Source organism: Anolis sagrei, chromosome 10 (assembly GCF_037176765.1).
Source record: "Anolis sagrei isolate rAnoSag1 chromosome 10, rAnoSag1.mat, whole genome shotgun sequence".
In the NCBI taxonomy this organism is placed as follows: domain Eukaryota; kingdom Metazoa; phylum Chordata; class Lepidosauria; order Squamata; family Dactyloidae; genus Anolis; species Anolis sagrei.
This window is the reverse complement of record NC_090030.1, coordinates 20,847,496-20,871,263: the sequence shown is the minus strand read 5'-3', so window position 1 is coordinate 20,871,263 and position 23,768 is coordinate 20,847,496. Positions and strand designations below refer to the sequence as shown.

The following is a 23,768-nucleotide window of genomic DNA, read 5'->3' as shown; positions in this document are numbered from 1 at the left end:
CCTGAGACCAATAGGGTCCTATAACCAAAGGAGTCAGCTAGGAAAGGAGCTAGATAGGATCGGACCACACCTGGAATACTGTGCCAAATTCTGGGCACTGTAATGTAAGGGATATGTTGACATGTTACAATGTGTCCAGAGAAGGATGACTCAAAGGATCAAGGGTCTGGAGAACAGGCCCTATGAGGAGCGGCTTAAAGAGCTGGGCATATTTAGCCTGCAGAAGAGAAGGCTGAGAGGAGACATGATGAGGCCCATGTATAAATATGTGAGGGGAAGTACTAGGAAGGAGGGAACAAGTTTGTTTTCTGCTGCCCTGGAGACTAGGATGTGGAATAATTGCTTCAAATTACAGGAAAGGAGATTCCAATTGAACATTAGGAAGAACTTTTTGTGAGAGCTGTTCAGCAGTGGAACTCTCTGCCCCAGAGTGTGGTGGAAGCTCCTTCTTTGGAGCTTTTTAAGCAGAGGCTGGATGGCCATCTGGCAGGGGTGCTTTGAATGCAATTTTCCTGCTTCTTGGCAAGGGGTTGGAATGGATGGCCCATGAGGTCTTTTCCAACTCTGTGATTATATGATTCTAGGGCCCCTTTAAGGTTAAAGGATCTGTCTGTGGTGCTGAAACATAACAAGGTTCAGCTCCTTAAGGAGTTAAACAAAGTCATGAAGCCTTTATTTATTTATTTATTTATTTATTTATTTATTTATTTGCGACATTTATATGCCACCCTTCTCACCCTGAAGGGGACTCAGAGTGGCTTATAAGTAAAAAGTAAATACAATATATTATATTATTATCATAGCAGAATATTAATATTATATATTACACTGTACTATAACATTATACTGTAATATTATTAGTAATATTACATTTAATATAAAATATATTATTATAATATATTATTATTATTAGTAGTAGTATATTGTATTACATTATAATATTATCAATATTATATGTATATACAATATATTATATTATATTATATTATATTATATTATATTATATTATATGCACAGTGCAGGAGACAATATATATATATATATAGTCCCCTTACCATACCTCCTGGTTAGTCCTTTAAAGTTTGGACCAAAATTTAGAGCAAAAAACTCAAGGCCATTGATCTGGAAGCCATTGTCTCTGTTCCAAGGTGGAACCATGCACAGATGATGGTCACAATGCTATCTGTGAGTCCCAACTAGAGTAGACCCATCTGTTGTCAAAAGATGAGTAAATCCCATTGATTCAGTGGGTCCACTTTGGATGGGATAACCAATGAGATGCAAGCCATTACCTCTGCTATCCCAGTCCAGACACAGAGAGGTGTGGCAGTCATTCACATTTCTGCTTTGACGGAACAAAGGTCTGTAGCAGGCATGGGCAAACTTTGGCCCTCCAGGTGTTTTGGACTTCAACTTCCACAATTCCTAACAGCTGGTAGGCTGTTAGGAATTGTGGGAGTTGAAGTCCAAAACACCTGGAGGGCCAAAGTTTGCCCATGCTTGGTCTGTAGTCTTAATTCCCATAAGGAAGAGTAACAGAATGCTTTGAGTGTTGGACTATGACCCCAGAGGGATTCCCCACTTGGCCATGGAAACCCATTGCATGACCTTTGGTGAGTCACACACTCTCAGCCCATACTCTTGCCATCAGCTAGAAAAGACTCAAAGGCACACAACAAGAAGGAAGTTCTCCTTCTTTTGCTCTTCTGCGAAAGGTCTGGAGACCATGCATCCCTATGAGGAATGTCTTAAAGAGCTCTTTAAGACATTTCTCATAGGGATGCATGGTCTCCAGACCTTTAACAGAATTAAACCAATTATATTGTAATGTCATTAGTAATAATCATATTATTATTATTATATTGCATTGCATTATAATATCATAAATATTATATGTATATACAATATATTATATTATATTATATTATATTATATTATATTATATTATTAGAATAGCACAGGAGACAAGGTGGAACTGTCCCCTGCCCCCCCCCCCCCTTCACTGTGGCCCAGAGTGGCAGTTAGTGCTGGGTTGAGAAGGTTGAGAGGAAACATAAGAGTCATGTTGAAATATGTGAAAGGAAGTCCTAAGGGAGCAGGCCTTGTTTTCTGCTACCCTGGAGACTAAGACTCAGAGCAATGGGTTCAAATGACAGGAAAGGAGATTCCACCTGAACATTAGGAAGAACTTCCTGACTGTGAGAAGAGAGTTTCACTCTGCCGCAGAGTGTAGTGGAGGCACCTTTATTGGAGGCTTATAAACCGAGGTTGGATGGCCGTCTTTCGGGTGTACTTGGATTGTCCTTTTTCTGCCTGGCAGTAAGAAAGGAGTTGGAATGGGTGGTCCTTTGGGTCTATTCCAAGTCTAGGAGTCTATGATTCAGAGGTTGGATGGCCATCTGTTGGGATTACTTTGAATGTGCTTTTCCTGCATGAAGGCAGAAAGGGGTTGGACTAGATGGCCTATGTCAGGGGTCTTCAAACTTTTTAAATGGAGGGCCAGGTCAGTCATAGAATCAAAGAGTTGGAAGAGACCTCATGGGCCATCCAGTCCAACCCCCTGCCCAGAATCAGGAATATTGCATTCAAATCACCCCTTACAGATGGCCATCCTGCCTCTGTTTAAAAGCTTCCAAAGAAGGAGCCTCCACCACACTCTGGAGCAGAGAGTTCCACTGCTGAACGGCTCTCACAGTCAGGAAGTTCTTCCTCATGTTCAGATGGAATCTCCTTGGGTTGTTGTAGGTTTTTCCAGCCTATATGGCCATGTTCTGGAGGCAGTTTTTCTCCTGGCGTTTCGCCTGCATCTATGGCAAGCATCCTCAGAGGTAGTAAGGTCCTTTCTTGTATCTCCTTTCTTGTAGTTTGAAGCCATTGTTCCTTGTCCTAATCTTCATGGAAGCAGTAAACAAGCTTGCTCCCTCCTCCCTGTGGCTTCCTCTCACATATTTATACATTGATTGGCTATCATGTCTCCTCTCATCTTTCTCTTCTCCAGGCTAAACAAGCCCAGCTCCTTAAGCCGCTCCTCATAGGGCTTGCTCTCCAGACCCTTGATCATTTTAGTCGCCCTCCTCTGGACACATTCCAGCTTGTCAATATCTCTCTTGAATTGTGGTGCCCAGAATTGGACACAATAGTCCCTCAAACTGTTGGGGGGGTGGATTATAATTTGAAGAAAAAAAAGAATGAATTCCTATGCACACACACATATCTTATTTGTAGTGCAAAAAAACACTCAAAAACAGTACAATAATTAAAATGAAAACTATTTTAACCAATATAAACTTATTTGTATTTCAATGCGAAGTGTGGGCCTGCTTTTGACTAATGAGATAGGGTTGTTGTTGTTGTTGTTGTTGTTGTTGTTGTTGTGTGCTTTCAGGTCATTTCAGACTTAGGTTGACCCTGAGCGAGGGCCGCGTAAATGACCTTGGAGGGCCGTATCCGGCCCTTGGGCCTTAGTTTGAGAACCTCTGGCCTATGTGGCTATAACTCTATAATTCTATGATCCTATGAATGCGTCCTCCGCCAGGAGGCAGACTCTGCAGGTCCAGTGAGGCTGATCAGACAAGACAACTGACCAATGCTCAGGTCAGGAGGCACTGTCCCCAGCTCACCTGTCTCCCTGCACACCTGCATGTTCACTGCATACCTGCATGTAGGCCACAGACCTGGCACAGGAGGGCCATCTTTGCCAGAGGTCCAGAAAGGGGCTCTTTGGGATGACATTCCCAGGGATTCTGGAAGAATTCCCTTCCCCCAAATGTTCCCAATACACCTTCCTCACCTGTCATCTGAACCAAAATGAAGGTATCTCCCAAATACCCCCTCTGCTCCTGCAAAACCCTCTGTGGCATCATGCTGCCCTAGGGAAAATTAAAGCCCCCTGTATGCCCCCCTCCCAAGCCTTAGTAGGTCAGCTTTGCTCCTGTGGGGCCACTGGTCTCCTCCCTCCCGGTAATCCTATTAACCTAAGAGAATGGATCGAGCTAAAAGAGGAAAAAGCCCCCCTCTTAGCAGCGCTGCCTGCAACAGCTTGCCTTTTAAATCTTTAATAAGCATTAGCTCCTCCAAACTCAGCAGCAGCAACAGCAGGAGGGAGGCAAGGAGGCAAGCAGGTAGCTACCTGGCGGCCCCACTCAGGAACCACTCCAGGGAGGGACCTGGGAGCACAGTGCAAAGCGATGGAGGAGAATTCATTCCTGGTTTCAGTCTGAACTTTAAAGCTACCCTCCCAAGCACTGGGACCTTCCTCTTGTAATGTTCAGACCACAAGCTCAGGGCAAAAGCTTCAGAAGCTTCACAACGATCTGACTCGGGCTCCATTGGCCTTCGGGTTTTGTGTGCCAAGTTGGAGGAGGCACAGCCGAACCCAAGATCTGGATCAGAAACATTCCTTTTGGGGATGACCCTCTCAATGGTTGGTGATGCTGGTTGGAGGATCCTGGAAAGACATCCAAAGTGGCCCCACTCCCCAAACTCTGTGGTTTCTCTGTGCCTCCAAGTCCAGTCTTCATTCCGGCCAATCCTTTTTCCCAGGATGAATTTGGCAAGACTAGGTTGTTGTAGGTGTTTCGGGCTACATAGCCATGTTCTAGAACAGTGTTTCTCAACCTGGGGGTCGGGACCCCTGGGGAGGTCGCGATGGAGTGTTGGAGGGGTTGCCAAAGACCATCAGGATACATAGTATTTTCTGCTGGTCATGGGCAAAGGCGGCCCTAGGTAATTTTCAACGGTAAGCAAACAGTATTTTGCCCCCCACCCCAACCAATCATTCATATATATATTCTGTTTGTTGTAGGAGTTCTTTGTCCCATATTTGGTTCAATTCCATCATTGGTGGAGTTCAGAATGCTCTTTGATTGTAGGTGAACTATGCATCCCAGTAACTACACTTGCTGCATTTGCTCCCTTGCCTGGCCCACTTTGGCTCTGCTCACGCACCCGGTGGCCGAGTGGAGCAGGAACGAGAGGGGCTAGGCAAGGCTCAAGGGCCCAGCCCCTTTGGGAAGAGGATCACCCGGCAGTGAGGCAAGAAAGCTGAGGCTCCCCCCGGACTGCTAGAGCTGTTGTGAGCTGAGGGGGTGCTCCTCAAGTGGCAGTCGAGGGGCATTTACAGAGGCACCACTGCGCCCCTGGCAAAAAAAAGTGTTCTGCGACCGCTTACTTCGCGTAATGGACGAGCCGCCCCTGGTCATGGGTGTTCTGTGTGGGAAGTCTGGCCCAATTCTATCCTTGGTGGAGAACAGAATGCTCTTTGATTGTAGGTGAACTATAAATCCCAACAACAACTCTCAAATGTCAAGGTCTATATTCCCCAAACTCCACCAGTGTTCACATTTGGGCATATTGAGGTTTTGTGCCAAGTTTGGTCCAGATCCATCATTGTTCGAATGCAGAGTGCTCTCTAGATGTAGGTGAACTACAACTCCAAAACTCATGGTCAATGCCCAGCAAACATTTCCCATATTTTCTGTTGGTCATGGGAGTTCTGTGTGCCAAATTCGGTTCAATTATATTGTTGATGGATTTCAGAATGCTCTTTGATTGGAGGTGAACTATAAATCCCAGCAACTACAACTCCCAAATGACAAAATCAATCCTCTCCACAACCCCACCAGTATTCAAATTTGGTTGTATTATTGCAGTGGTTCTCAACCTGGGGTCCCCAGATGTTTTTGGCCTACAACTCCCAGAAATCCCAGCTAGTTTACCAGCTGTTAGGCTTTCTGGGAGTTGTAGGCCAAAAACATCTGGGGACCCCAGGTTGAGAACCACTGTATTATTGGGTATTTGTGCCCAGTTTGGTCCAGTGAGTGCAAATATATCCTGCATATCGAATGTTTACATTACGATTCATAACAGGAGCAAAATTACAGTTGTGAAGTAGCAATGAAAATAATGTTATGGTTGGGGGTCACCACAAAATAAGGAACTGTATTAAGGGGTCGTGGCATTAAGAAGGTTGAGAACCACTGTTCTAGAAGCATTCTCTCATGACGTTTTGCCTGCATCTATGGCAAGCATCCTCAGAGGTTGTGAGGTCTGTTGGAACTAGGAAAATTAGGGTTATATATCTGTGGAATGTCCAGGGTGGGAGAAAAAACTCTTGTCTGTTGGAGCTAGGTGTGAATGACTGCTTCAGGGGACGTTTGACCATAAGCACAGCCATGAGGGGAAACTCCATTTGGAGGGAAAGAGTTTTTCTTTTAAGGGGGCAATGCCCTTTTGTTCCTTATCTCTAGCTATAACCCACTTCCTTTACCACAACACACCAGCATCACTGATAGTTCATTAACCTACACAGACAGAGTCTGCTTCTTTGTTTGGTTTCATAATTGGCAGCTAATTACCGGTGGCACCAAGGAGGCCATCCTGTGCCAATTAGCGCTGGCGCTAGAGAGTCCTTGCTCCTTGCAGGTGTTTGTGGCTGTAAACGTGGGCGTGAGGTTGAGAAACGGAGAAAGAACAAAGACTTTCCAACTCAGAAAGTTGGACGAGCACTCCCAGAATCCTCAGCGAGCATGGCTGTGGCTCCTGGGCAGCATGGTGTGGATTCTGGGAGCTGTAGTTCAACATTTCAAAGTGGCACAATGCAGTTTGAGAAGCTCAGCGCAAAAGCAAAAAAGCAGTCACACCAAACTTAAGCTTGAAAAGCTGGGATTATTTATTTTATATTTATTTACAGTATTTATATTCCGCCCTTTTCACCCCGCAGGGGACTCAGGGCGGATTACAATGTACACATATATGGCAAACATTCAGTGCCAAAGACACACAACAGATGTAGACAAACAGTTGGAGGCTAATTCACTTTTCTGGCTGCCAGGGGAGCGGTCGCTTTCATCGTCCATCTGCGACACTGATGAAGTACTTCCGCATTCCCCACATGCTTTTACTGGAGTGCTTTGCTGGAGTCTTTTTTATGGCCTCATAAATTAGTTAATTTAGCCTCCCCACACACAGGTGGTACTTGACAGATGCAACTGTCTTTCGGGTTGCAAAGGTCGACAACAAGCTACACAATTGGTTGGAAGCTCACTCCGATTCGGTCTGGCTTTTGAAGTCATGACCTTATAGTCAGAAGTGATCTTAATGCAGCTGACACCCAGATAGCTGTGCCACAGTCCCGGATTTCAGAGGAGCGTTGCCTTTCCTATAACCAGGACAGAAGTGTCAGGCTTTCTCCATATTTATATACAGGGACCCTCCCTTTTTTTCATTTTCTGCAAGGCTTTCTTCTCTCCTTTGTAGATTTCCTCCCACTCGCCCCATCATGCGCGTGCACATCAAACTAGTGCATGGCTGGAGGTTGGGTGCTTATTTCTGCTAATTTCGTGGAGAGCTTTGCCTTTTGCAAAATCTTTAGGGAAGCCATGACGATTTCTTTGAAGTCCTAAAGCAGCGGGGGAAGACGATTAGGCCCTTTCGAAACAACTCCTCAACCTCCAAAAGACCTTTCTGGGAACCACAACTCCCAGAATCCCTTACCCATCATGATTAGTGCATAGGATCATGGTCCTTTAATGTTGTGATCCAAACAGTTCCAGTAACATTTCCATTGGTGCATAGATTTGTAGGAGTTGGGTTCTCATGATGCTCAGGGCTGCTTGCATTGTGTGTTCCTGCACAGCAATGGGGTGGATTAGATGGCCCCTGGAGTCCCCTCCGACTTCCACATTCTGTGAGTTTCTCTGTCCATATGACTCCCTGACTCTCTCCATCCTTGACTCCGGACTTTCTAGGAAGCCTATGGCTCAGTATGGCATCTCCTGCCCAAACAGAACTGGAGCAGAACATCCGGAAACATCTCACTTCCTCCTCGGAGCCCATTTTGGACATCAAGACCGACGCGGCCGCAGTGCTTCTAGGTGAGAAGGACCTTCTTTGCAGGCCTTTTCTTTCTAAGGAGTCTCCATAAGGAAGGAATTTGGGCACAATTATCAATTATCAAATTGTTGATAATACTTAATACATTATGCTTAATAATATCACTAGGAACCATTCATTGGTCTCAACTTGGGGCCCAGAAACCTTTAAACTGAGCAACTGTGGATGTTGATGTTGTAAATAAATATGATAGTTAAGGTGTCGGGGCAGAAACCTTAAAAGTAAGTGACTATGGCTGACTATGGGTGGCGCAGTGGGTTAAACCCCTGTGCCGGCAGAACTGAAGACCGACAGGTCGCAGGTTCGAATTCGGGGAGAGGCGGATGAGCTCCCTCTATCAACTCCAGCTCCATATGCGGGGACATGAGAGAAGCCTCCCACAAGGATGATACAAACATCAAATCATCCGGGCGTCCCCTGGGCAATGTCCTTGCAGACGGCCAATTCTCTCACACCAGAAGCGACTTGCAGTTTCTCAAGTCGCTCCTGACATGAAAAAAAAAGGGTGATATTATTATTATTATTATTATTATTATTATTATTATTATTATATGATAGTTAAGGCTTTTGGCCAGAAACTTTAAACCCGAGTCAGTGTAAATGTTGTTGTTGTTAGATATGATAGTTAAGGTTTTGGGCCAGAAACCTTAAACCTGAGTGAGTGCGAATGTTGTTGTTATTGATGATGTTGTTGTTGTTACTGTTGTTAGATATGATAGTTAAGGTTTGGGGCAAGAAACTTAAAAGTGAGCGGCTGTGGATGATATTATTATTATTATTATTATTATTATTATTATTATCATTATTATTATATGACAGTTAAGGTTAAAGTTTTGGTTCAGAAGCCTTAAAGCTGATTGAGTGTAAATGTTGTTGTTGTTGTTGTTGTTGTTACTTTTGTTAGATATGATAGTTAAGGTTTGGGGCAAGAAACTTAAAAGTGAGTGGCTGTGGATGATATGGATGATATTATTATTATTATTATTATTATTATTATTATTATTATTATTATTATAATATATGACAGTTAAAGTTAAGGTTTTGGTCCAGAAACCTTAAACCTGATTGAGTGTGAATGTTGTTGTTGTTGATGTTGTTATTGTTGTTAGATATGATAGTTAAGGTTCGGGGCAAGAAACTTAAAAGTGAGTGGCTGTGGATTACAATGTACACATTAGGCCTGGGTAACAACGGAAAAATTTGTTTCTAAAATCGATTCGTTTTTTGGGGGGTTTTGCGTTTCGATATTTAAAATAATTACAAAATTTTCCTTTTAAAAAGTTCGATATTTACGAAATTTCGTAAATGGTAAAAAATAACGAATCGATTTCCGAAACAATAACGAATCGATTCGTTAATGGCGGATGCGACCGCGAAATACGCTAAAAAACCTCCAAAAACTTCTGAAGCTTCCCTCTCCCTCTGTTGTTGACTGTTGGTGTGATATTATAATTTTTTTTTCACTAATTAAACCATAAAACTGGCCCAGACATGCGGAAATAATAACGAAACGACCTCAGAACAACAACGAAACGAATACAATAACGAAATACGAAGCATTTACAAAACGTCTTTAAAAATTCGTTTTTTTAAAAAAATTGCTCCAGAATGGTTCGTTATCGCTTCGTAATCAACAAAATTAACGAATTATTAACGAATTACGAATTAACGAAACGAAACCACCCAGCCCTAGTACACATATATGGCAAATATTCAATGCCAAAAACAGACAACAGATATAGACAAACAGTCAGAGGCTATTTTACTTTTCTGGCCGCGATAGGAGCTGTGGCTTTCATCGTTCATCTGCAACACTGATGAAGTACTTCTGCATTCCCAGCATGCTTATTATTATTATTATTATTATTATTATTATTGTTATTATTGTTATTATTAATATATGGCAGTTAAGGTTAAAGGTTTGGTCCAGAAACCTTAAAGCTGGGTGAGTGTAAATGTTGTGTTGTTGTTGTTGTTGCTGTTGTTGGATATGATAGTTAGGTTTTGGGCCAGAAACCTTAAACCTGAGTGAGTGTGAATGTTGTTGTTGTTGTTACTGTTGTTAGATATCATAGTTAAGGTTTGGGGCAAGAAAAGAAAAAGTGAGTGGCTGTGGATGGATGATAATAATAATAATAATAATAATAATAATTATTATTATTATTATTATTATTATTATTACTATTATTACTATTATTATATGATAGTTAAAGTTAAGGTTTTGGTCCAGAAACCTTAAAGCTGGGTGAGTCCTTGTGGACAACAAGTTAAACATGAGCCAACAATGTGATGTGGCGGCAAAAAAAGCCAATGGGATTTTGGCCTGCATCAATAGGAGAATAGTGTCTAGATCTAAGGAAATAATGCTACCCCTCTATTCCGCTTTGGTTATACCACACCTGGAATATTGTGTCCAATTCTGGGCACCACAATTCAAGAGAGATATTGACAAGCTGGGATGTGTCCAGAGGAGGGCAACTAAAAGGATCAAGGGTCTGGAGAACAAGCCCTATGAGGAGCGGCTTAAGGAGCTGGGCATGTTTAGCCTGAAGAAGAGAAGGCTGAGAGGAGATATGATAGCCATGTATAAATACGTGAGAGGAAGCCACAGGGAGGAGGGAGCAAGCTTGTTTTCTGCTTGGAGACTAGGACGCGGAGCAATGGCTTCAAACTACAAGAAAGGAGATTCCATCTGAACATGAGAAAGAACTTCCTGACTGTGAGAGCCGTTCAGCAGTGGAACTCTCTGCCCCGGAGTGTGGTGGAGGCTACTTCTTTGGAAGCTTTTAAACAGAGGCTGGATGGCCATCTGTCAGGGGTGATTTGAATGCAATATTCCTGCTTCTTGGCAGGGGGTTGGACTGGATGGCCCATGAAGTCTCTTCCAACTCTTTGATTCTATGATTCTATGACTGTAAATGTTGTTGTTGTTGCTGTTGTTGGATACGATGGTTAAGGTTTTGGGCCAGGAACCTTAAAACTGAGTGAGTATGAAAGCCTTCGACAATACATGAATATTGTTGTTGTTGTTGATGGTGATGATGATGTTAGATATAATAGTTAAGGTTTTGGGCCAGAAACCTTAAAAATTAGTGACTGTGGGGGCATGAATGTTGTTGTTGTTGTTGTTGTTAGATATGATAATTAAGGTTTCGGGCTAGAAAACTTAAAACTGAGTGAGTGTGAATGTTGTTATTGTTGTTGTTGTTGTTGTTGTTGATGATGATGATGATGTTAGATATGAGAGTTAAGGTTTTGGTCCAGAAACCTTAAAACTGAGTGAGTGCGAATGTTGTTGTTGTTAGATATGATAGTTAATGTTTGGGGCCAGAAATCTAAAAGATTAGTAAGTGCGAGTTATGTTGTTGTTGTTGTTGTTGTTGTTGTAGATTTAAGGTTTTGGCCCAGAAAACTTAAAACTCTGGGTTGATTTTGAACTCAGAGCCTGATTGATGCATTTCCAAATCTAATTAGGAAATGCTACAGTTTGGTGCCATTAGCATCACTGTTTTACAGAGCATGGAAAAGTTACTTACTTTGCGGTCACCACTCCAAGTATGGTCCTGCTTGCCACTGGCTTTGCTCGTTGAGGCTTTCTGGGGATTGTAGATCTCATTTCCAAAATCCCTCTCTCCTGCTGTTTCGTCCTCTGTGTCTCTTTGCAGAGTGATTCCAAGGAGCAAACGCACCTGTCCCATCAAAACTCCTGGGCTCCTTCCCAAATTATCCTTGTGACCCAAAGGCCATGAGCGGAGATAGGCCCAAATAAATCTGGAAACCCAGGCTGATAGGGCAAAGTGGCCACTTAATCAATGGGGATGAATGGCGCTGCTCCTCAATTCAAGCAGAGACGCCTCGTCCGGAGAGATTTATCGATTTGCCAGGGAGAGTTATATCCCTGCCTCTCCATTAAAAAAATAAAATAAAATAGATGTCCAAGGTGGCTAACAATGATGGAGCAGGTATAAAACAGCACAGCACAATTTCAGATTTATGGATCTGGCTTTGCTGCATTAGCATTCAGCTTTGGTTTAGCCTTAATGGGGTTTGCAGAAGTTCAGGGAACAGCCAGTCCTTCCTCTCGAAGGAAATGTGATCCGATGGGTGGGTTTGCACTAGAGGAGACCCATGGAATGAACTGCCCAATGGAGAATCAACACAGAGGTAAACCCACAGATGCGGTGGGCCTCCTCTAGATGGGAATAAGAACAGGTTTAGAATCATAGAATCACAGGATGACACAATCCAAGCTCTCCCAACAGATGGCCATCCAGCCTCTGCTTCAAAATCTCTCATTCGTTTTTCTATTAATAATGATTTTGTTGTGCCAATTTAAACAATGTAAAAATAAATCAATTTTGGAATGTTAAAAGCATAATTTAAGCAAATCCCTTGCATGCACATCCCTATTCACAATTAGGGACTTATTCTGCACTCAATTCATATATTATTCCTTTGGGTATAAAAAAAGCATTTTCTGCACAAAATATAATAGTCTGCAGAAAGCAATAGTGCTTTTTTTCTGCACAGAAAAGCTGAAAAGGCCCAAACTGCAAATTTTTGACCACTTCCTCAATATTTCTGAGCATTTTCCCATACCCTTTATACCCCGAAGGTACCAGATTCTGATTCATTTTGGAAGCTAAGCAGGGTCCGCCCTGGTTTGGAGTTGGATGGGAGTCCACCAATGGATTGAGGCTGGACTGGCAAAGCCACCTTGGAAAGACCATGCCTGAGAAAACAATAGATAGATAGATAGATAGATAGATAGATAGATAGATAGATAGATAGATAGATAGATAGATAGGGTTCTCCACTAGGACCCTGGGACCTCATCCCTAGGACTACATCACACTAGAGAATGAATCCATTTGAAATCCGGTTGCTGCCTCCTGTAGGATTCTGGGTTTTGTAGTTTAGGGCCTTTAACAGCCTCACTAAACTACAAACCCCAAAATTCTGCAGGAGGCAGAAACCGGATTTAAAGTGGATTCATTCTCTAGTGTGATGAAGTAGTATGCAATAATGTAATAAAAAGAGCCTCCAGTGGTGCAGCGGGTTAAATCACTGAGATGCTGAACTTGCTGACCAAAAGGTTGACAGTTCGAATCCAGGAAGCAGAATGAGCTCCCACTGTTAGCCCCAGCTTTTGCCAATTTAGCAATTCAAAAACATGCAAATATGAGTAGATCAATAGGTACCGCTTCGGCAGGAAGACAACAGCGCTCCATGCAATCATTCCAGCCACATGACACAGCTAGACTTAATGTCAAGGGAAACTTTTACCTTTACTTATGTAACAAAATTTGGAAAAAAATATGTTCCTGGTTTCAAATTCTTATTTCCTGTTTAATTGGTCGGTCCTTACTTTGAAAGTAGTTGTTCTACTTCAGAAACTTTGTTAAGGCTGCCACAAACTAGGTTGAATTGGTTGAGACTCAATGAGTTATTCCTTGAAAAACTAGAGCAAAATGTGCTAAAAGATGTCCTTCCCATAAAGACAATTTTTTTTGAAGTTTAATAAACTTTTTCCCATGTTTTTATGATAGAACCAATTAGGAAATGACATTTATAACCCAGGAACAATCGTGTTACAGAGAATAATAATAATAATAATAATAATAATAATAATAATAATTGTTCTACTCCATAAACTTTGTTTTTGTGGCTGCCACAAATTAGGTTGAATTGGTTGAGACTCTATGAGATATTTCTTGAAAAACTAGAGCAAAATGTGCTAAAGGATGTCCTTCCCCACAAGATAAAATTTTTTTGCAGTTTAATAAACTTTTTCCATGTTTTTATGATAGAACCAATTAGGAAATGACATTTATAACCCAGGAACAATCGTGTTACAGAGTTACAGAGTATGTTGTATGGAACCACTGCTGTTTCTGCTGTTTTTACTGTTTGTGAACCGCTGTGAGTCGCCTTCGGGCTTGAGATACAGCGGTATATAAGTAAAGTAAATAAATAAAGTAAATAAATATAATAATAATAATGCCCCCCAGGTGGCGCAGACATACCAAAAGGTTGGCAATTCGAATCCAGGGAGTGAGATGAACTCCTGCTGTTAGCCCCAGCTTCTGCCAACCTAGCAGTTTGAAAACATGCAAATATGAGTAGATCAATATGTACCACTTCTACGGGAAGGACTTAATGTCAGGGGAAAACCTTTACTTACTTTAGTAGTAGTAGTAGCAGTACTTTTTAGGATAGAACCAATTAGGATAGAACCAATTAGGAAATAACATTTATGACCCAGGAACAAATATTGTGTTACATAGTGTTATTCTGATGTTTACCATTGTCTCTTCTTCTTTCCTTCAGTGGATGGGGCCTCGTTGAGTACCACTGAAATCACCCCATTGGCTGCCATGGAGTGCTCCCCGACAGCCACCATTGAGGAAATCCCCATAGTCCCCTTGGAAGTCACCCCACTGGAGGCCCCCAATGCTCCCTTAGAGCCAGGAACCAGTAAGGAGGAACCCCCCCTGGAAAAGGACTTGGAGTTCGGTCCCTCGAATGATGACGGCGACCCCGATTTGGACCTCCCTCCTCCGCCGGACAAGGGTCCCCCTTCGGAGGCTGGCTCCTTGGGATCTCTTCCATGGCCAGATGTCCCCGAGGAATGTGGCCCTCAGCGGCCCACCACTCTAGACTTCTCCAAGCCTCTGAAGAGGTTGGAAGAGGTCAAGCAGGCCGGGCAGCGGAGAAACAGTGACCAAGCCAGCATCAAAGAGAATGGGCTGGAGAGCTGTCCGGAGGTGCCACCGGTCGACGAGGAGAAGACGGCCATGCAGTCCGAACTGGGCAAGTGTATTGCCGACTTCCGGAGGATCAAGATTCCCAACTCCTTCCCCAACCGGAAGCGGCCCTGGCAGAACGAACTGCTGAAGAAATACCAGCTTTGAGGTAGGGAATCCCACAAACTTTGCTGCTTCCATGGCCACAAAGAAGGCCTTGTCCTTTGTGACACTTAGCGGACACCTTGAAGAGTGTGGACCTTTCCTGCTGAGCTCAAGGGATGGAGGTTCTGGACCATGGAAGAGACGAAAAGGATCATGGATGTCTTTATGAGTTTGGGTGCAAGTAGAGCGGATGAAGATATGCTGGGAGGAGATCTGGACCAAGCCAATTCATCGTGGACTAAGCTCCAGGGCTGAACAACCAAACCAGGAAGGTGTCCTGGTCAGCTCTGACAGCGAGGGTGAGTGGCTGGAGCTGCAGACCAACAGCTTTCAGCAGAAGGGTTAAATATTCCTTCTCAGGTGCAATTTCACCCAGAGCAAGCTCAAAGACACAGGTCTGCCAGGTTAGCTGAGAAACAGGCTATCTACAAGCAACACCTGTGGCCTTAGCATAAAGGATTCTTCTTGAGTTCACAATCTTGTTGCTGGAGGCAACGTCTTACTGGATGGTGTTATCGTGAACTCATTGTGTGACTGACTTTACAAACCCTGGACCGGAACTGGACTTTAAGTACTTTGGATTCTGTCTTACAATTAGTTATACTGTTATTTATTGACTTTTTTGACCTTGGAACGTGGACACTTACTTACTAGCACTGGGATTGTGGATTTAGGCATTGATTCAAGAACTCTGCACTTGGACATAGACTGTGTTTGAATGTGAATGAGGCACATCATGACAGACAGGCATGGCTGGACCTTCTCACATTGGGATATACTCTGATTCATCAGTATTCACTCAGCTATTTTTCTAGGATTGGATGTATAATGCATTCATACTCTCCCCATCACACCCGATTCTTACAATTAGAAAGTACTGCTCTTTGACTCATCACACAATGGAAGGCTGGCTCTTCCCAATCCATCCAAATGCCTCCCTAAGTCATTTTAAATGTATTTTTTTCTAATATTACGCAGTGATGGAGCCCAGAAGCCTCAAACCATTGTTCTCGTGAGATTTTAGCTGACGGGATGCACACTGATTTTCCGATCCCACATAAATAATAATAATAATAATAATAATAATAATAATAATAATAATAAGCTTTATTTATGCCCGGCCACTATCTCCCCAAGGGGAGTCGGGGCGGCTTACATAAGGTCAAGCCCATCAGTACAGTAAGACAATATAGAATCATAGAATCATAGAATCAAAGAGTTGGAAGAGACCTCATGGGCCATCCAGTCCAACCCCCTGCCAAGAAGCAGGAATATTGCATTCAAATCACCCCTGACAAATGGCCATCCAGCCTCTGCTTAAAAGCTTCCAAAGAAGGAGCCTCCACCACACTCCGGGGCAGAGAGTTCCACTGCTGAACGGCTCTCACAGTCAGGAAGTTCTTCCTCATGTTCAGATGGAATCTCCTCTCTTGTAGTTTGAAGCCATTGTTCCGCGTCCTAGTCTCCAAGGAAGCAGAAAACAAGCTTGCTCCCTCTTCCCTGTGGCTTCCTCTCACATATTTATACATGGCTATCATATCTCCTCTCAGCCTTCTCTTCTTCAGGCTAAACATGCCAAGCTCCTTAAGCCGCTCCTCATAGGGCTTGTTCTCCAGACCCTTGATCATTTTAGTCGCCCTCCTCTGGACACATTCCAGCTTGTCAATATTACACAAGAACAGAACAGAAAATAAGAAAATATATTAACATAAAATACAAAAACCAATATAAATAAACAATGCAACAATATAAAATCAGAACATTAAAACACTAAACATGAGCACAGTGGGCAGGGCCAATTTCAAAGGTTAAAAATTTAAAATCATTGGGTGATAGGGCAATTTAATATATCAGGAAAGGGGATCCGGGGGATAAGGTAAGATTTAATTGTAAAAATTGTGCTTCAGCAATGTATGAAACTGTAATCAATCAAAACACACGATTTGAATCCCGTGTGCAATTACTCCATTTCTGCAATGTTTTGCAGACTGATTTGAGGTGACTGATGGAATGGGGCAAATGTCATGTGACGAGACCTGTTTGGAATCATATTCAAAGATTCTCGGAAATGGAGTATATCCCAATGTAATAAAGCCCATTATCTTCTTATCTCTGCTTGGTCACAGTAGGCTTGGAGTTGGGCGGGTTGAATGGCATAATAATATAATTCAAGGGATGTGGAGCTTCCATGCTTCCTTTCAAAGGTATCTTCTTCAAGCAAAGAACGTTAAATATTTTTAAAAGGGTGGAAAAGGCTGCCAAGTTACCAAACTCAGCTGTTGCCTCAAGGTGGTCGGTAAGAATAGCTTGTGTGGACTATCAAAGGGTGGCCTCAAAAAGAAGCAATAAAATTTGAACTCAAAGATCTGTCCTTGAGAACTCAAATCTGTGCCAATCCAATTCAAGGCGCCTCCAGGAGACCCTTCCAAAATCCCTATGCTGGTGGTTGGTAAGAATAGCTTGTGTAGACTATCAAAGGGTGGCCTCGAAGTCTTTGGAAAAGAAGCAATAAAAATTGAACTCAAAGATCTGTCCTTGAGAACTCAAATCTGTGTCACTCCAATTCAAGACACCTCCAGGAGACCCTCCTAAAATCCCTATACTATAGAGTCTAGCTTATCCGACCTTCGCTTTTCTGACATTCCGTCTTATCCGACGCTTTTATCCGATACCCCCCTTTTCCTCCAGCACTTCCCCTTAAATTAAAAGAGTGCTCCCTGACTCTCTTTCCATTCCAAATAAATGAAAAAGACGAGACAAGGAAGAGGAAGAGGGAGGACCGGAAGCAGAAGCATCCTCCCTCCTTCCCTCTGTGATTTCCATGCTCCTCTTCCGCAACTGGGCACTTCCTGCTGGGCCACTCTAATCCCAAAGACTTGCATTGCCTTGCCTTAACCCTTTGAGTCCCCTTTGTTAGTATTTTGGGTGTGTAGCGCTGCGTCGGACGGGTAACAGTAGGAGACTCCATATTATCCAACATTTTCGATTATCTGATGTTCTGCCGGCCCATTTATGTCACATAAGGGAGACTCTACTGTATTTGCAAAGCTGGAGAGATATTTAGAAATGATGGTCTTTTTGTGGTGTGTTTTCAAATGGATTACAACTTTTAGCAACTCAACTGGCTCTTCAAAATAGGCCTTTCTTGGCAAGCTACATTCACAGCCTTTCCTTTGCGACTGAGAGAGTGGGCCATGCCTAGGGTCACCTACGGCTAAATAATAATAATAATAATAATAATAATAATAATAATAATACTTTATTTATACCCCGCTACCATCTCCCCATGGGACTCGGTGCGGCTTACATGAGGCCGAGCCCAAAATACAACAATACAAGCAATAACAACAACAATACAAGCAATAACAACAACAATACAAGCCGTTTAAAAACAACAAAACAATAACACAATAACACAACATTATCAAATAGGACAATACACTTTAAAAACTATGGGTAGGCCAAATATGAAGCCCCCGGTGGCGTAGTGGGTTAAAGCATTGAGCTGCTGAGCTTGTTGATCGAAAGGTCGCAGGTTCAATTCCGGGGAGCAGCGTGAGCTTCCGCTGTCAGCCCTAGCTTCTGCCAACCTAGCAGTTTGAAAACATGCAAATGTGAGTAGATCAATAGGTACCGCTCCGGCGGGAAGGTAACGGCACTCCATGCAGTCATGCCGGCCACATGACCTTGGAGGTGTCTACGGACAACGCTGGCTCTTCGGCTTAGAAATGGAGATGAGCACCACACCCCAGAGTCAGACATGACTGGACTTAATGTCAGGGGACTACCTTTACCTTTACCTTTAGGCCAAATGTAATTAAAATCAAAATAATTCTGGACATGGGCGAAGGAAGTGATAAATAAGGATTTCAACTCTTTTCTTCTAGTATCGAACATGCAAGCTGCTATACCATGGGAGGTTCTTAAATATGAGGAATTGGAAATATATGTCACACTGGAAGGTTTCAAATTGCAAAGATGCAGCTCCTGCAACCAACCAGGGAAGAGGGAAGGGAGGGAAGGACCCCAATTTCTTCCCCCAAATGAGCTACGAGGGGTAGAATCTCCACTATCTGGCCAGCCTCTCCATTTGCTGGTCCTTGGCATCATTTTCAGGAGGGTCAAGCAGCAACCATCCAGGTAAGGATGACTTCGGCTCCTGGCCTTGTGAAAGCCGAGAGCCTGAAGCTCCTCAGTCGCCAGCATCTCATTTGAGCTCCAGCCAGCTCTGCAAGAGCAAAGACAAATGAGCCGCTCTCACCTAGCCTGACTCAGCTCTCCCTCTGTGCCTTTGCCATCCTTCCTTCACTGCCCATCTGCCTTCCTTGGAAAAGTACAAGAGACACCAGCTAAGGTCACTTCTGGGGTGAGGGACGGCTCCAGTGTCCATTCTTTGACTAGAAAACAGCTTTGTGTCTCAATCAAGAGATAAAAGCAGGTATAATAATAATAATAATAATAATAATAATAATAATAATACATGGTTGTGGCTCACAAATGGAACTCTGAAAAAGGAGACAAAGGAGGGCCTGATTCTGGCAGCCCAAGAACAAGCCATTAGAACCAATGCCATCAAAGTCAGAATTGAAAAGTTGACAACAGATCCCAAATGTAGACTCTGCAAGGAAGCAGATGAAACAATAGATGACATCCTGAGCTGCTGCAAGAAGATCATGCAGACAGACAGACTACAAGCAGAGGCACAACACCGTTGCTCAGATGATTCATTGGAACTTGTGCCACAAATACTATCTGCCTGCCACAAAGAACTGGTGGGATCACAAGCAGGAAAAAGTTACAGAGAATGAATACTTCAAGCTACTCTGGGACTTCCGAATTCAGACAGACAGAGTTTTGGAGCACAATACTCCTGACCTAACAATCCTGTTAAAAAACAAAGTAAACAAAGAGGCACATAAAATCACTCTCAACAAAAGATTCCCCCCAGGCACTTCCAAGCCATTGAATGCAAATCAAGGTGATCAGCTGAAACATTCACATCTAGCCCCAGCGGACAAAAGTCCTTTGTCTCACCCTGGTCATTCCACAGATATATAAACCCATTTTTCCTACTTCCAACAGACCTCACTACCTCTGAGGATGCTTGCCATAGATGCAGGCGAAATGTCAGGAGAAAAATTGCCTCCAGAACATGGCCATATAGCCCGGAAAAACCTACAACAACCCAAAGTATGGATTGTAGATGTTGCAATCCCAGGCGACAACAGGATTGAAGAGAAACAACTGGAAAAGCTGACATAATTTGGGGCACAAGCCAGTCAAGGTGGTCCCAGTGGTGATTGGCACACTGGGTGCAGTGCCTGAAGACCTTGGCCTGCACTTAAACACAATCAGCGCTGACAAAATTACCAGCTGCCAACTGCAAAAGGCCACCTTACCGGGATCTGCACATTATTCGTCGATACATCACACAGTCCTAGGCACTTGGGAAGTGTCCGACGTGTGATCCAATACAACAGCCAGCAGAGTAATCTTATCTGCTGTGGACTCATCTTGTTGTGTTTCAAATAATAATGATAATAATAATAATAATAATAATAATAATAATAATAATAATAATAATAAAAAACCTGGCCACAGGTATGGAAGACTACAAAAAGTTGAATGTGCAGGTGGAAGGTGGAAGTACAGTGACCAATGGCATGTGGATGTCAATCCGCTTTGGATTTTAGTCCAAACTTTAAAGGCATTATCTCGATTTTAGCACTTAATAATAATAATAATAATAATAATAATAATAATAATAATCTTTATTTATACTCCGCTCCATCTCCCCCAGGGGGACTCGGTGTGACTTACATGAGGCCAAGTCCATCAGTGTAGTACATACATTGTAATACAAAAACATAACAATACCAGAACATAAATACATCAAATGCAAAGAAATGTACTAAACAACACAGACAATATAAAATATGCATTTAAAAACAGAGAATTTCACTGGGCAGGGCCACATTCAAGGCTAAAAAAATTAAAAACTGGGAGATAGGACAATATAAATCATCAGGATGAGGATCCAAGAATGAGGGAGGTTTCAATTGCACGAACCATAAATGAAGTGCTTCTAAGGACGTTTAGTGCAAAGTTTGGTCAGGGAGTTCCTACATTCAATCACTGAAGGCACATTGGAATAGCCAGGTTTTCAGGTTCCTCCTGAAGATTGCTAGTGTGGGGGCTTGCCTAATATCTCTGGGGAGTGAGTTCCAGAGCCGGGGGGCCACCACAGAGAAGGCCATCTCTCTCGTCCCCGCAAGTCGCACTTGAGACGCGGGCGGAAGCGAGAGAAGAGCCTCTCCGGAAGATCAAAGAGATCATGTGGGTTCGTAAATGGAGATACGGTCATGCAGGTAGGTGGGTCCCAAAACATTCAGTGACTTTAAAGTTTGGACTACAATCCAGAGTTGAACAGCTCTCATTGATCACTGGCTCATTGAAAGATATAGAACAAAGGACCCAGGAATGGAAGATGTTTGGGGGTTGGGTGAAAAAACAATGCTCCACGTTGCCCCAAAGTGGGATTGTATGTCTTGTCCGTTGATCGATGCCCCACTTTTACTCAAGGTCGCTCACTGCCTGATTGCAGCCCCAGAAAGCACAATGCATTGCAATTACAAGGCAGTGCAATTAAAGCAAATCATCACATTAAAACGGCGGCTGGATTAAAAACCAATTGGAAAGCAAATCGCACAATGCGGCGTGCGGCACGTCTCTCCCTCGGAAGCCAGGCTTCGAGGCATCCGAACGTCAGGGAAAAGGCAGTCTTGACCCTCAGCTCAGGTGGCATCTGCCCCATGCATCTTAAAGCATTTTGGGTCACACACACACACACACAACTTTTTATTTCCATAGTTAACCCTTGAAGTCCCACAGGCCTCAAAACATGAATAGTCCTCAACCCACTTTTTGCCTATCCCTGGCTTAAATACTTCAAAGTCTGGGTTGAAATCAATGTTGGAGTGAAGCTAGGTTTCATTCTTGGTTAGGTGCCATTTTCAATATTCACGGTTCAAGGATGTCCAATATACCTTCCCTCTCCAAAATGCCAAGTGCAAAGAATTTAGTTTTGCTTGTTGGGTTGTTTTAAGTACTGTATTTACCAAAATTTGCACAACACTTCCTATATGGCAGTGTTTCTCATCCTGGGGGTCAGGACCCCTAGGAGGTCACCAGGATTGCCCTAGGGGTAGGCCCGTAGCCAGGATTTCGATTCGGGGAGGGGGGCTGAGTCCGAGTGAAAGAGGGTCTACCCTAGCAAACCTTTTGTATCATTACCCCAATACCCCCATGCATATGGGATATATTGAGTAGGGTGATCAAATCATGATATGAATAAACATAACAGTTTAAATAATGCACCAGTAAGGCCTTCTCGCGGACCACCATCAGAATTTCGGGGGGGGGGAGGCTGAAGCCCCCAAGTCCCCTCCCCCCCGGCTACATGCCTGGTCATGGGGGTTCTTTGTGGGATGTTTGGCCCAATTCTCTCAGTGGTTGGGTTCAGAATGATTTTTGATTGTAGGTGAACTATAAATCCCAGCAAGTACAACTCCCAAATGTCAAGATTTATATTCCACAAAATCCGCCAGTGTTCACATCTGGGCATATTGAATATTCATACCAAGTTTGGTCCAGATCCATCATAGTTTAAGTCCACAGTACTCTCTGGATGTAGGTGAACTACAACTCCAAAACTCAAGGTCAGTGCCCACCAAACCCTTCCAGTTTGGGAGTTCTGTATCAAGTTTGGTTCAATTCCGTCGTTGGTGGAGTTCAGAATGTTCTTTGATTGTAGGTGAAGTATAAATCGCAGCAACTACAACTCCCAAATGACAAAGTCAACCCTCCGCAACCTCACCAGTATTCAAATTTGGGTATATGGGGTATTTCTGCCAAATTTGGTCCAGTGAATGAAAATACACCCTGCATATCAGATATTTACATTACGATTCATAACAGTAGCAAAATTACAATTGTGAAATAGCAATGAAAACAATGTTATGGTTGGAAGTCACAACATGAGGAACTGTATTAAGGGGTCATGGCATTAGGAATGTTGAGAAATATGGGAAGGAAAGAGTGTGGATGTTTTGACAAAGCAGCATCTTCAGTCCTGTGCAGAGCCAAAGTGTGCTGCTTGGAGCTTCATCTCCGGGGCAAAAGCATCCAGCCGTATTGTATGTGTGGGGTGGGGGAAAATAAATACTATGCAATGCATTGCCTTCCAAAGCCCACCGCAGCCTGTGGCTGGCATATGCTGAAGCAGAGAGCCGGCCCTTTAAAGCTGGCTTCCCAGGGGGGCTCTGAAGGCTGCGCACAATCCCCCCTCTGCTTCCATGCACATGAATTAATCATCTTCCTGCTCAGAAACGGCGGCTTGCATTGAATGAGCTTTTAATTTCCTTCCCCTTCCACCTTTTAAGCGCAGCCAGGCGGCCTTTCCAGCAGAGCCCAGGGAAGGGGCCGCACGATCCCTGCCATATGCCCCCCTCGGCTCCGCTCTTGCATATTTCATATGATGTTTCTGCCTACAGAAGCCAAACCCTTTTAATTAAAGGGCGCTTGGCGTCATCGGCGGAGTTGTTTGCTCCAGCTGTCCCCACCGTTCGCCAGGAAACATGTTCATCCTCTAGATCTGTGGGATCGAGCAGCTATATGCCCCCTTTTCTGCCTTTTATTAGTTGGGGTTGCTTTAAAGGATCACCCCAAATGTGCTGATCTTTTTGTAGGATGAAGGGTTCTGCTAGAATTGCAGTTTGAGTGTTGCACTAGAACTTAGCCTTGAAGAAGTTTGCCACCATTGTCTCCCTTTGAGGCTGTATCTACACTGGCATATAATGCAGTTTCAGAATGCAGATGAGTGCCACTGAACTAGATTACATGAGCCCACACTGTGCAGGTACAACTGTACCAGGAGCTCCAATTTTGTTTGCTTTGCATTGAATG

General features: G+C 43.3%; 1 protein-coding gene across 1 annotated transcript in view; it reads left to right on the top strand.

The window, feature by feature from the left end:
- Nucleotides 1–17,167, top strand: part of LOC132762903 (BTB/POZ domain-containing protein KCTD12-like) — a 63,484-nt gene extending 46,317 nt beyond the window's left edge. Inside the window, exons 4-5 of the mRNA XM_060756142.2 lie at nucleotides 7,749–7,874; nucleotides 14,224–17,167. Coding sequence (XP_060612125.2) covers nucleotides 7,749–7,874; nucleotides 14,224–14,807 — 710 coding nt within the window. The 3' untranslated portion in view covers nucleotides 14,808–17,167. The remainder of the gene's footprint in view (nucleotides 1–7,748; nucleotides 7,875–14,223) is intronic.
- The last annotated feature ends 6,601 nt before the right edge of the window (nucleotides 17,168–23,768 follow it).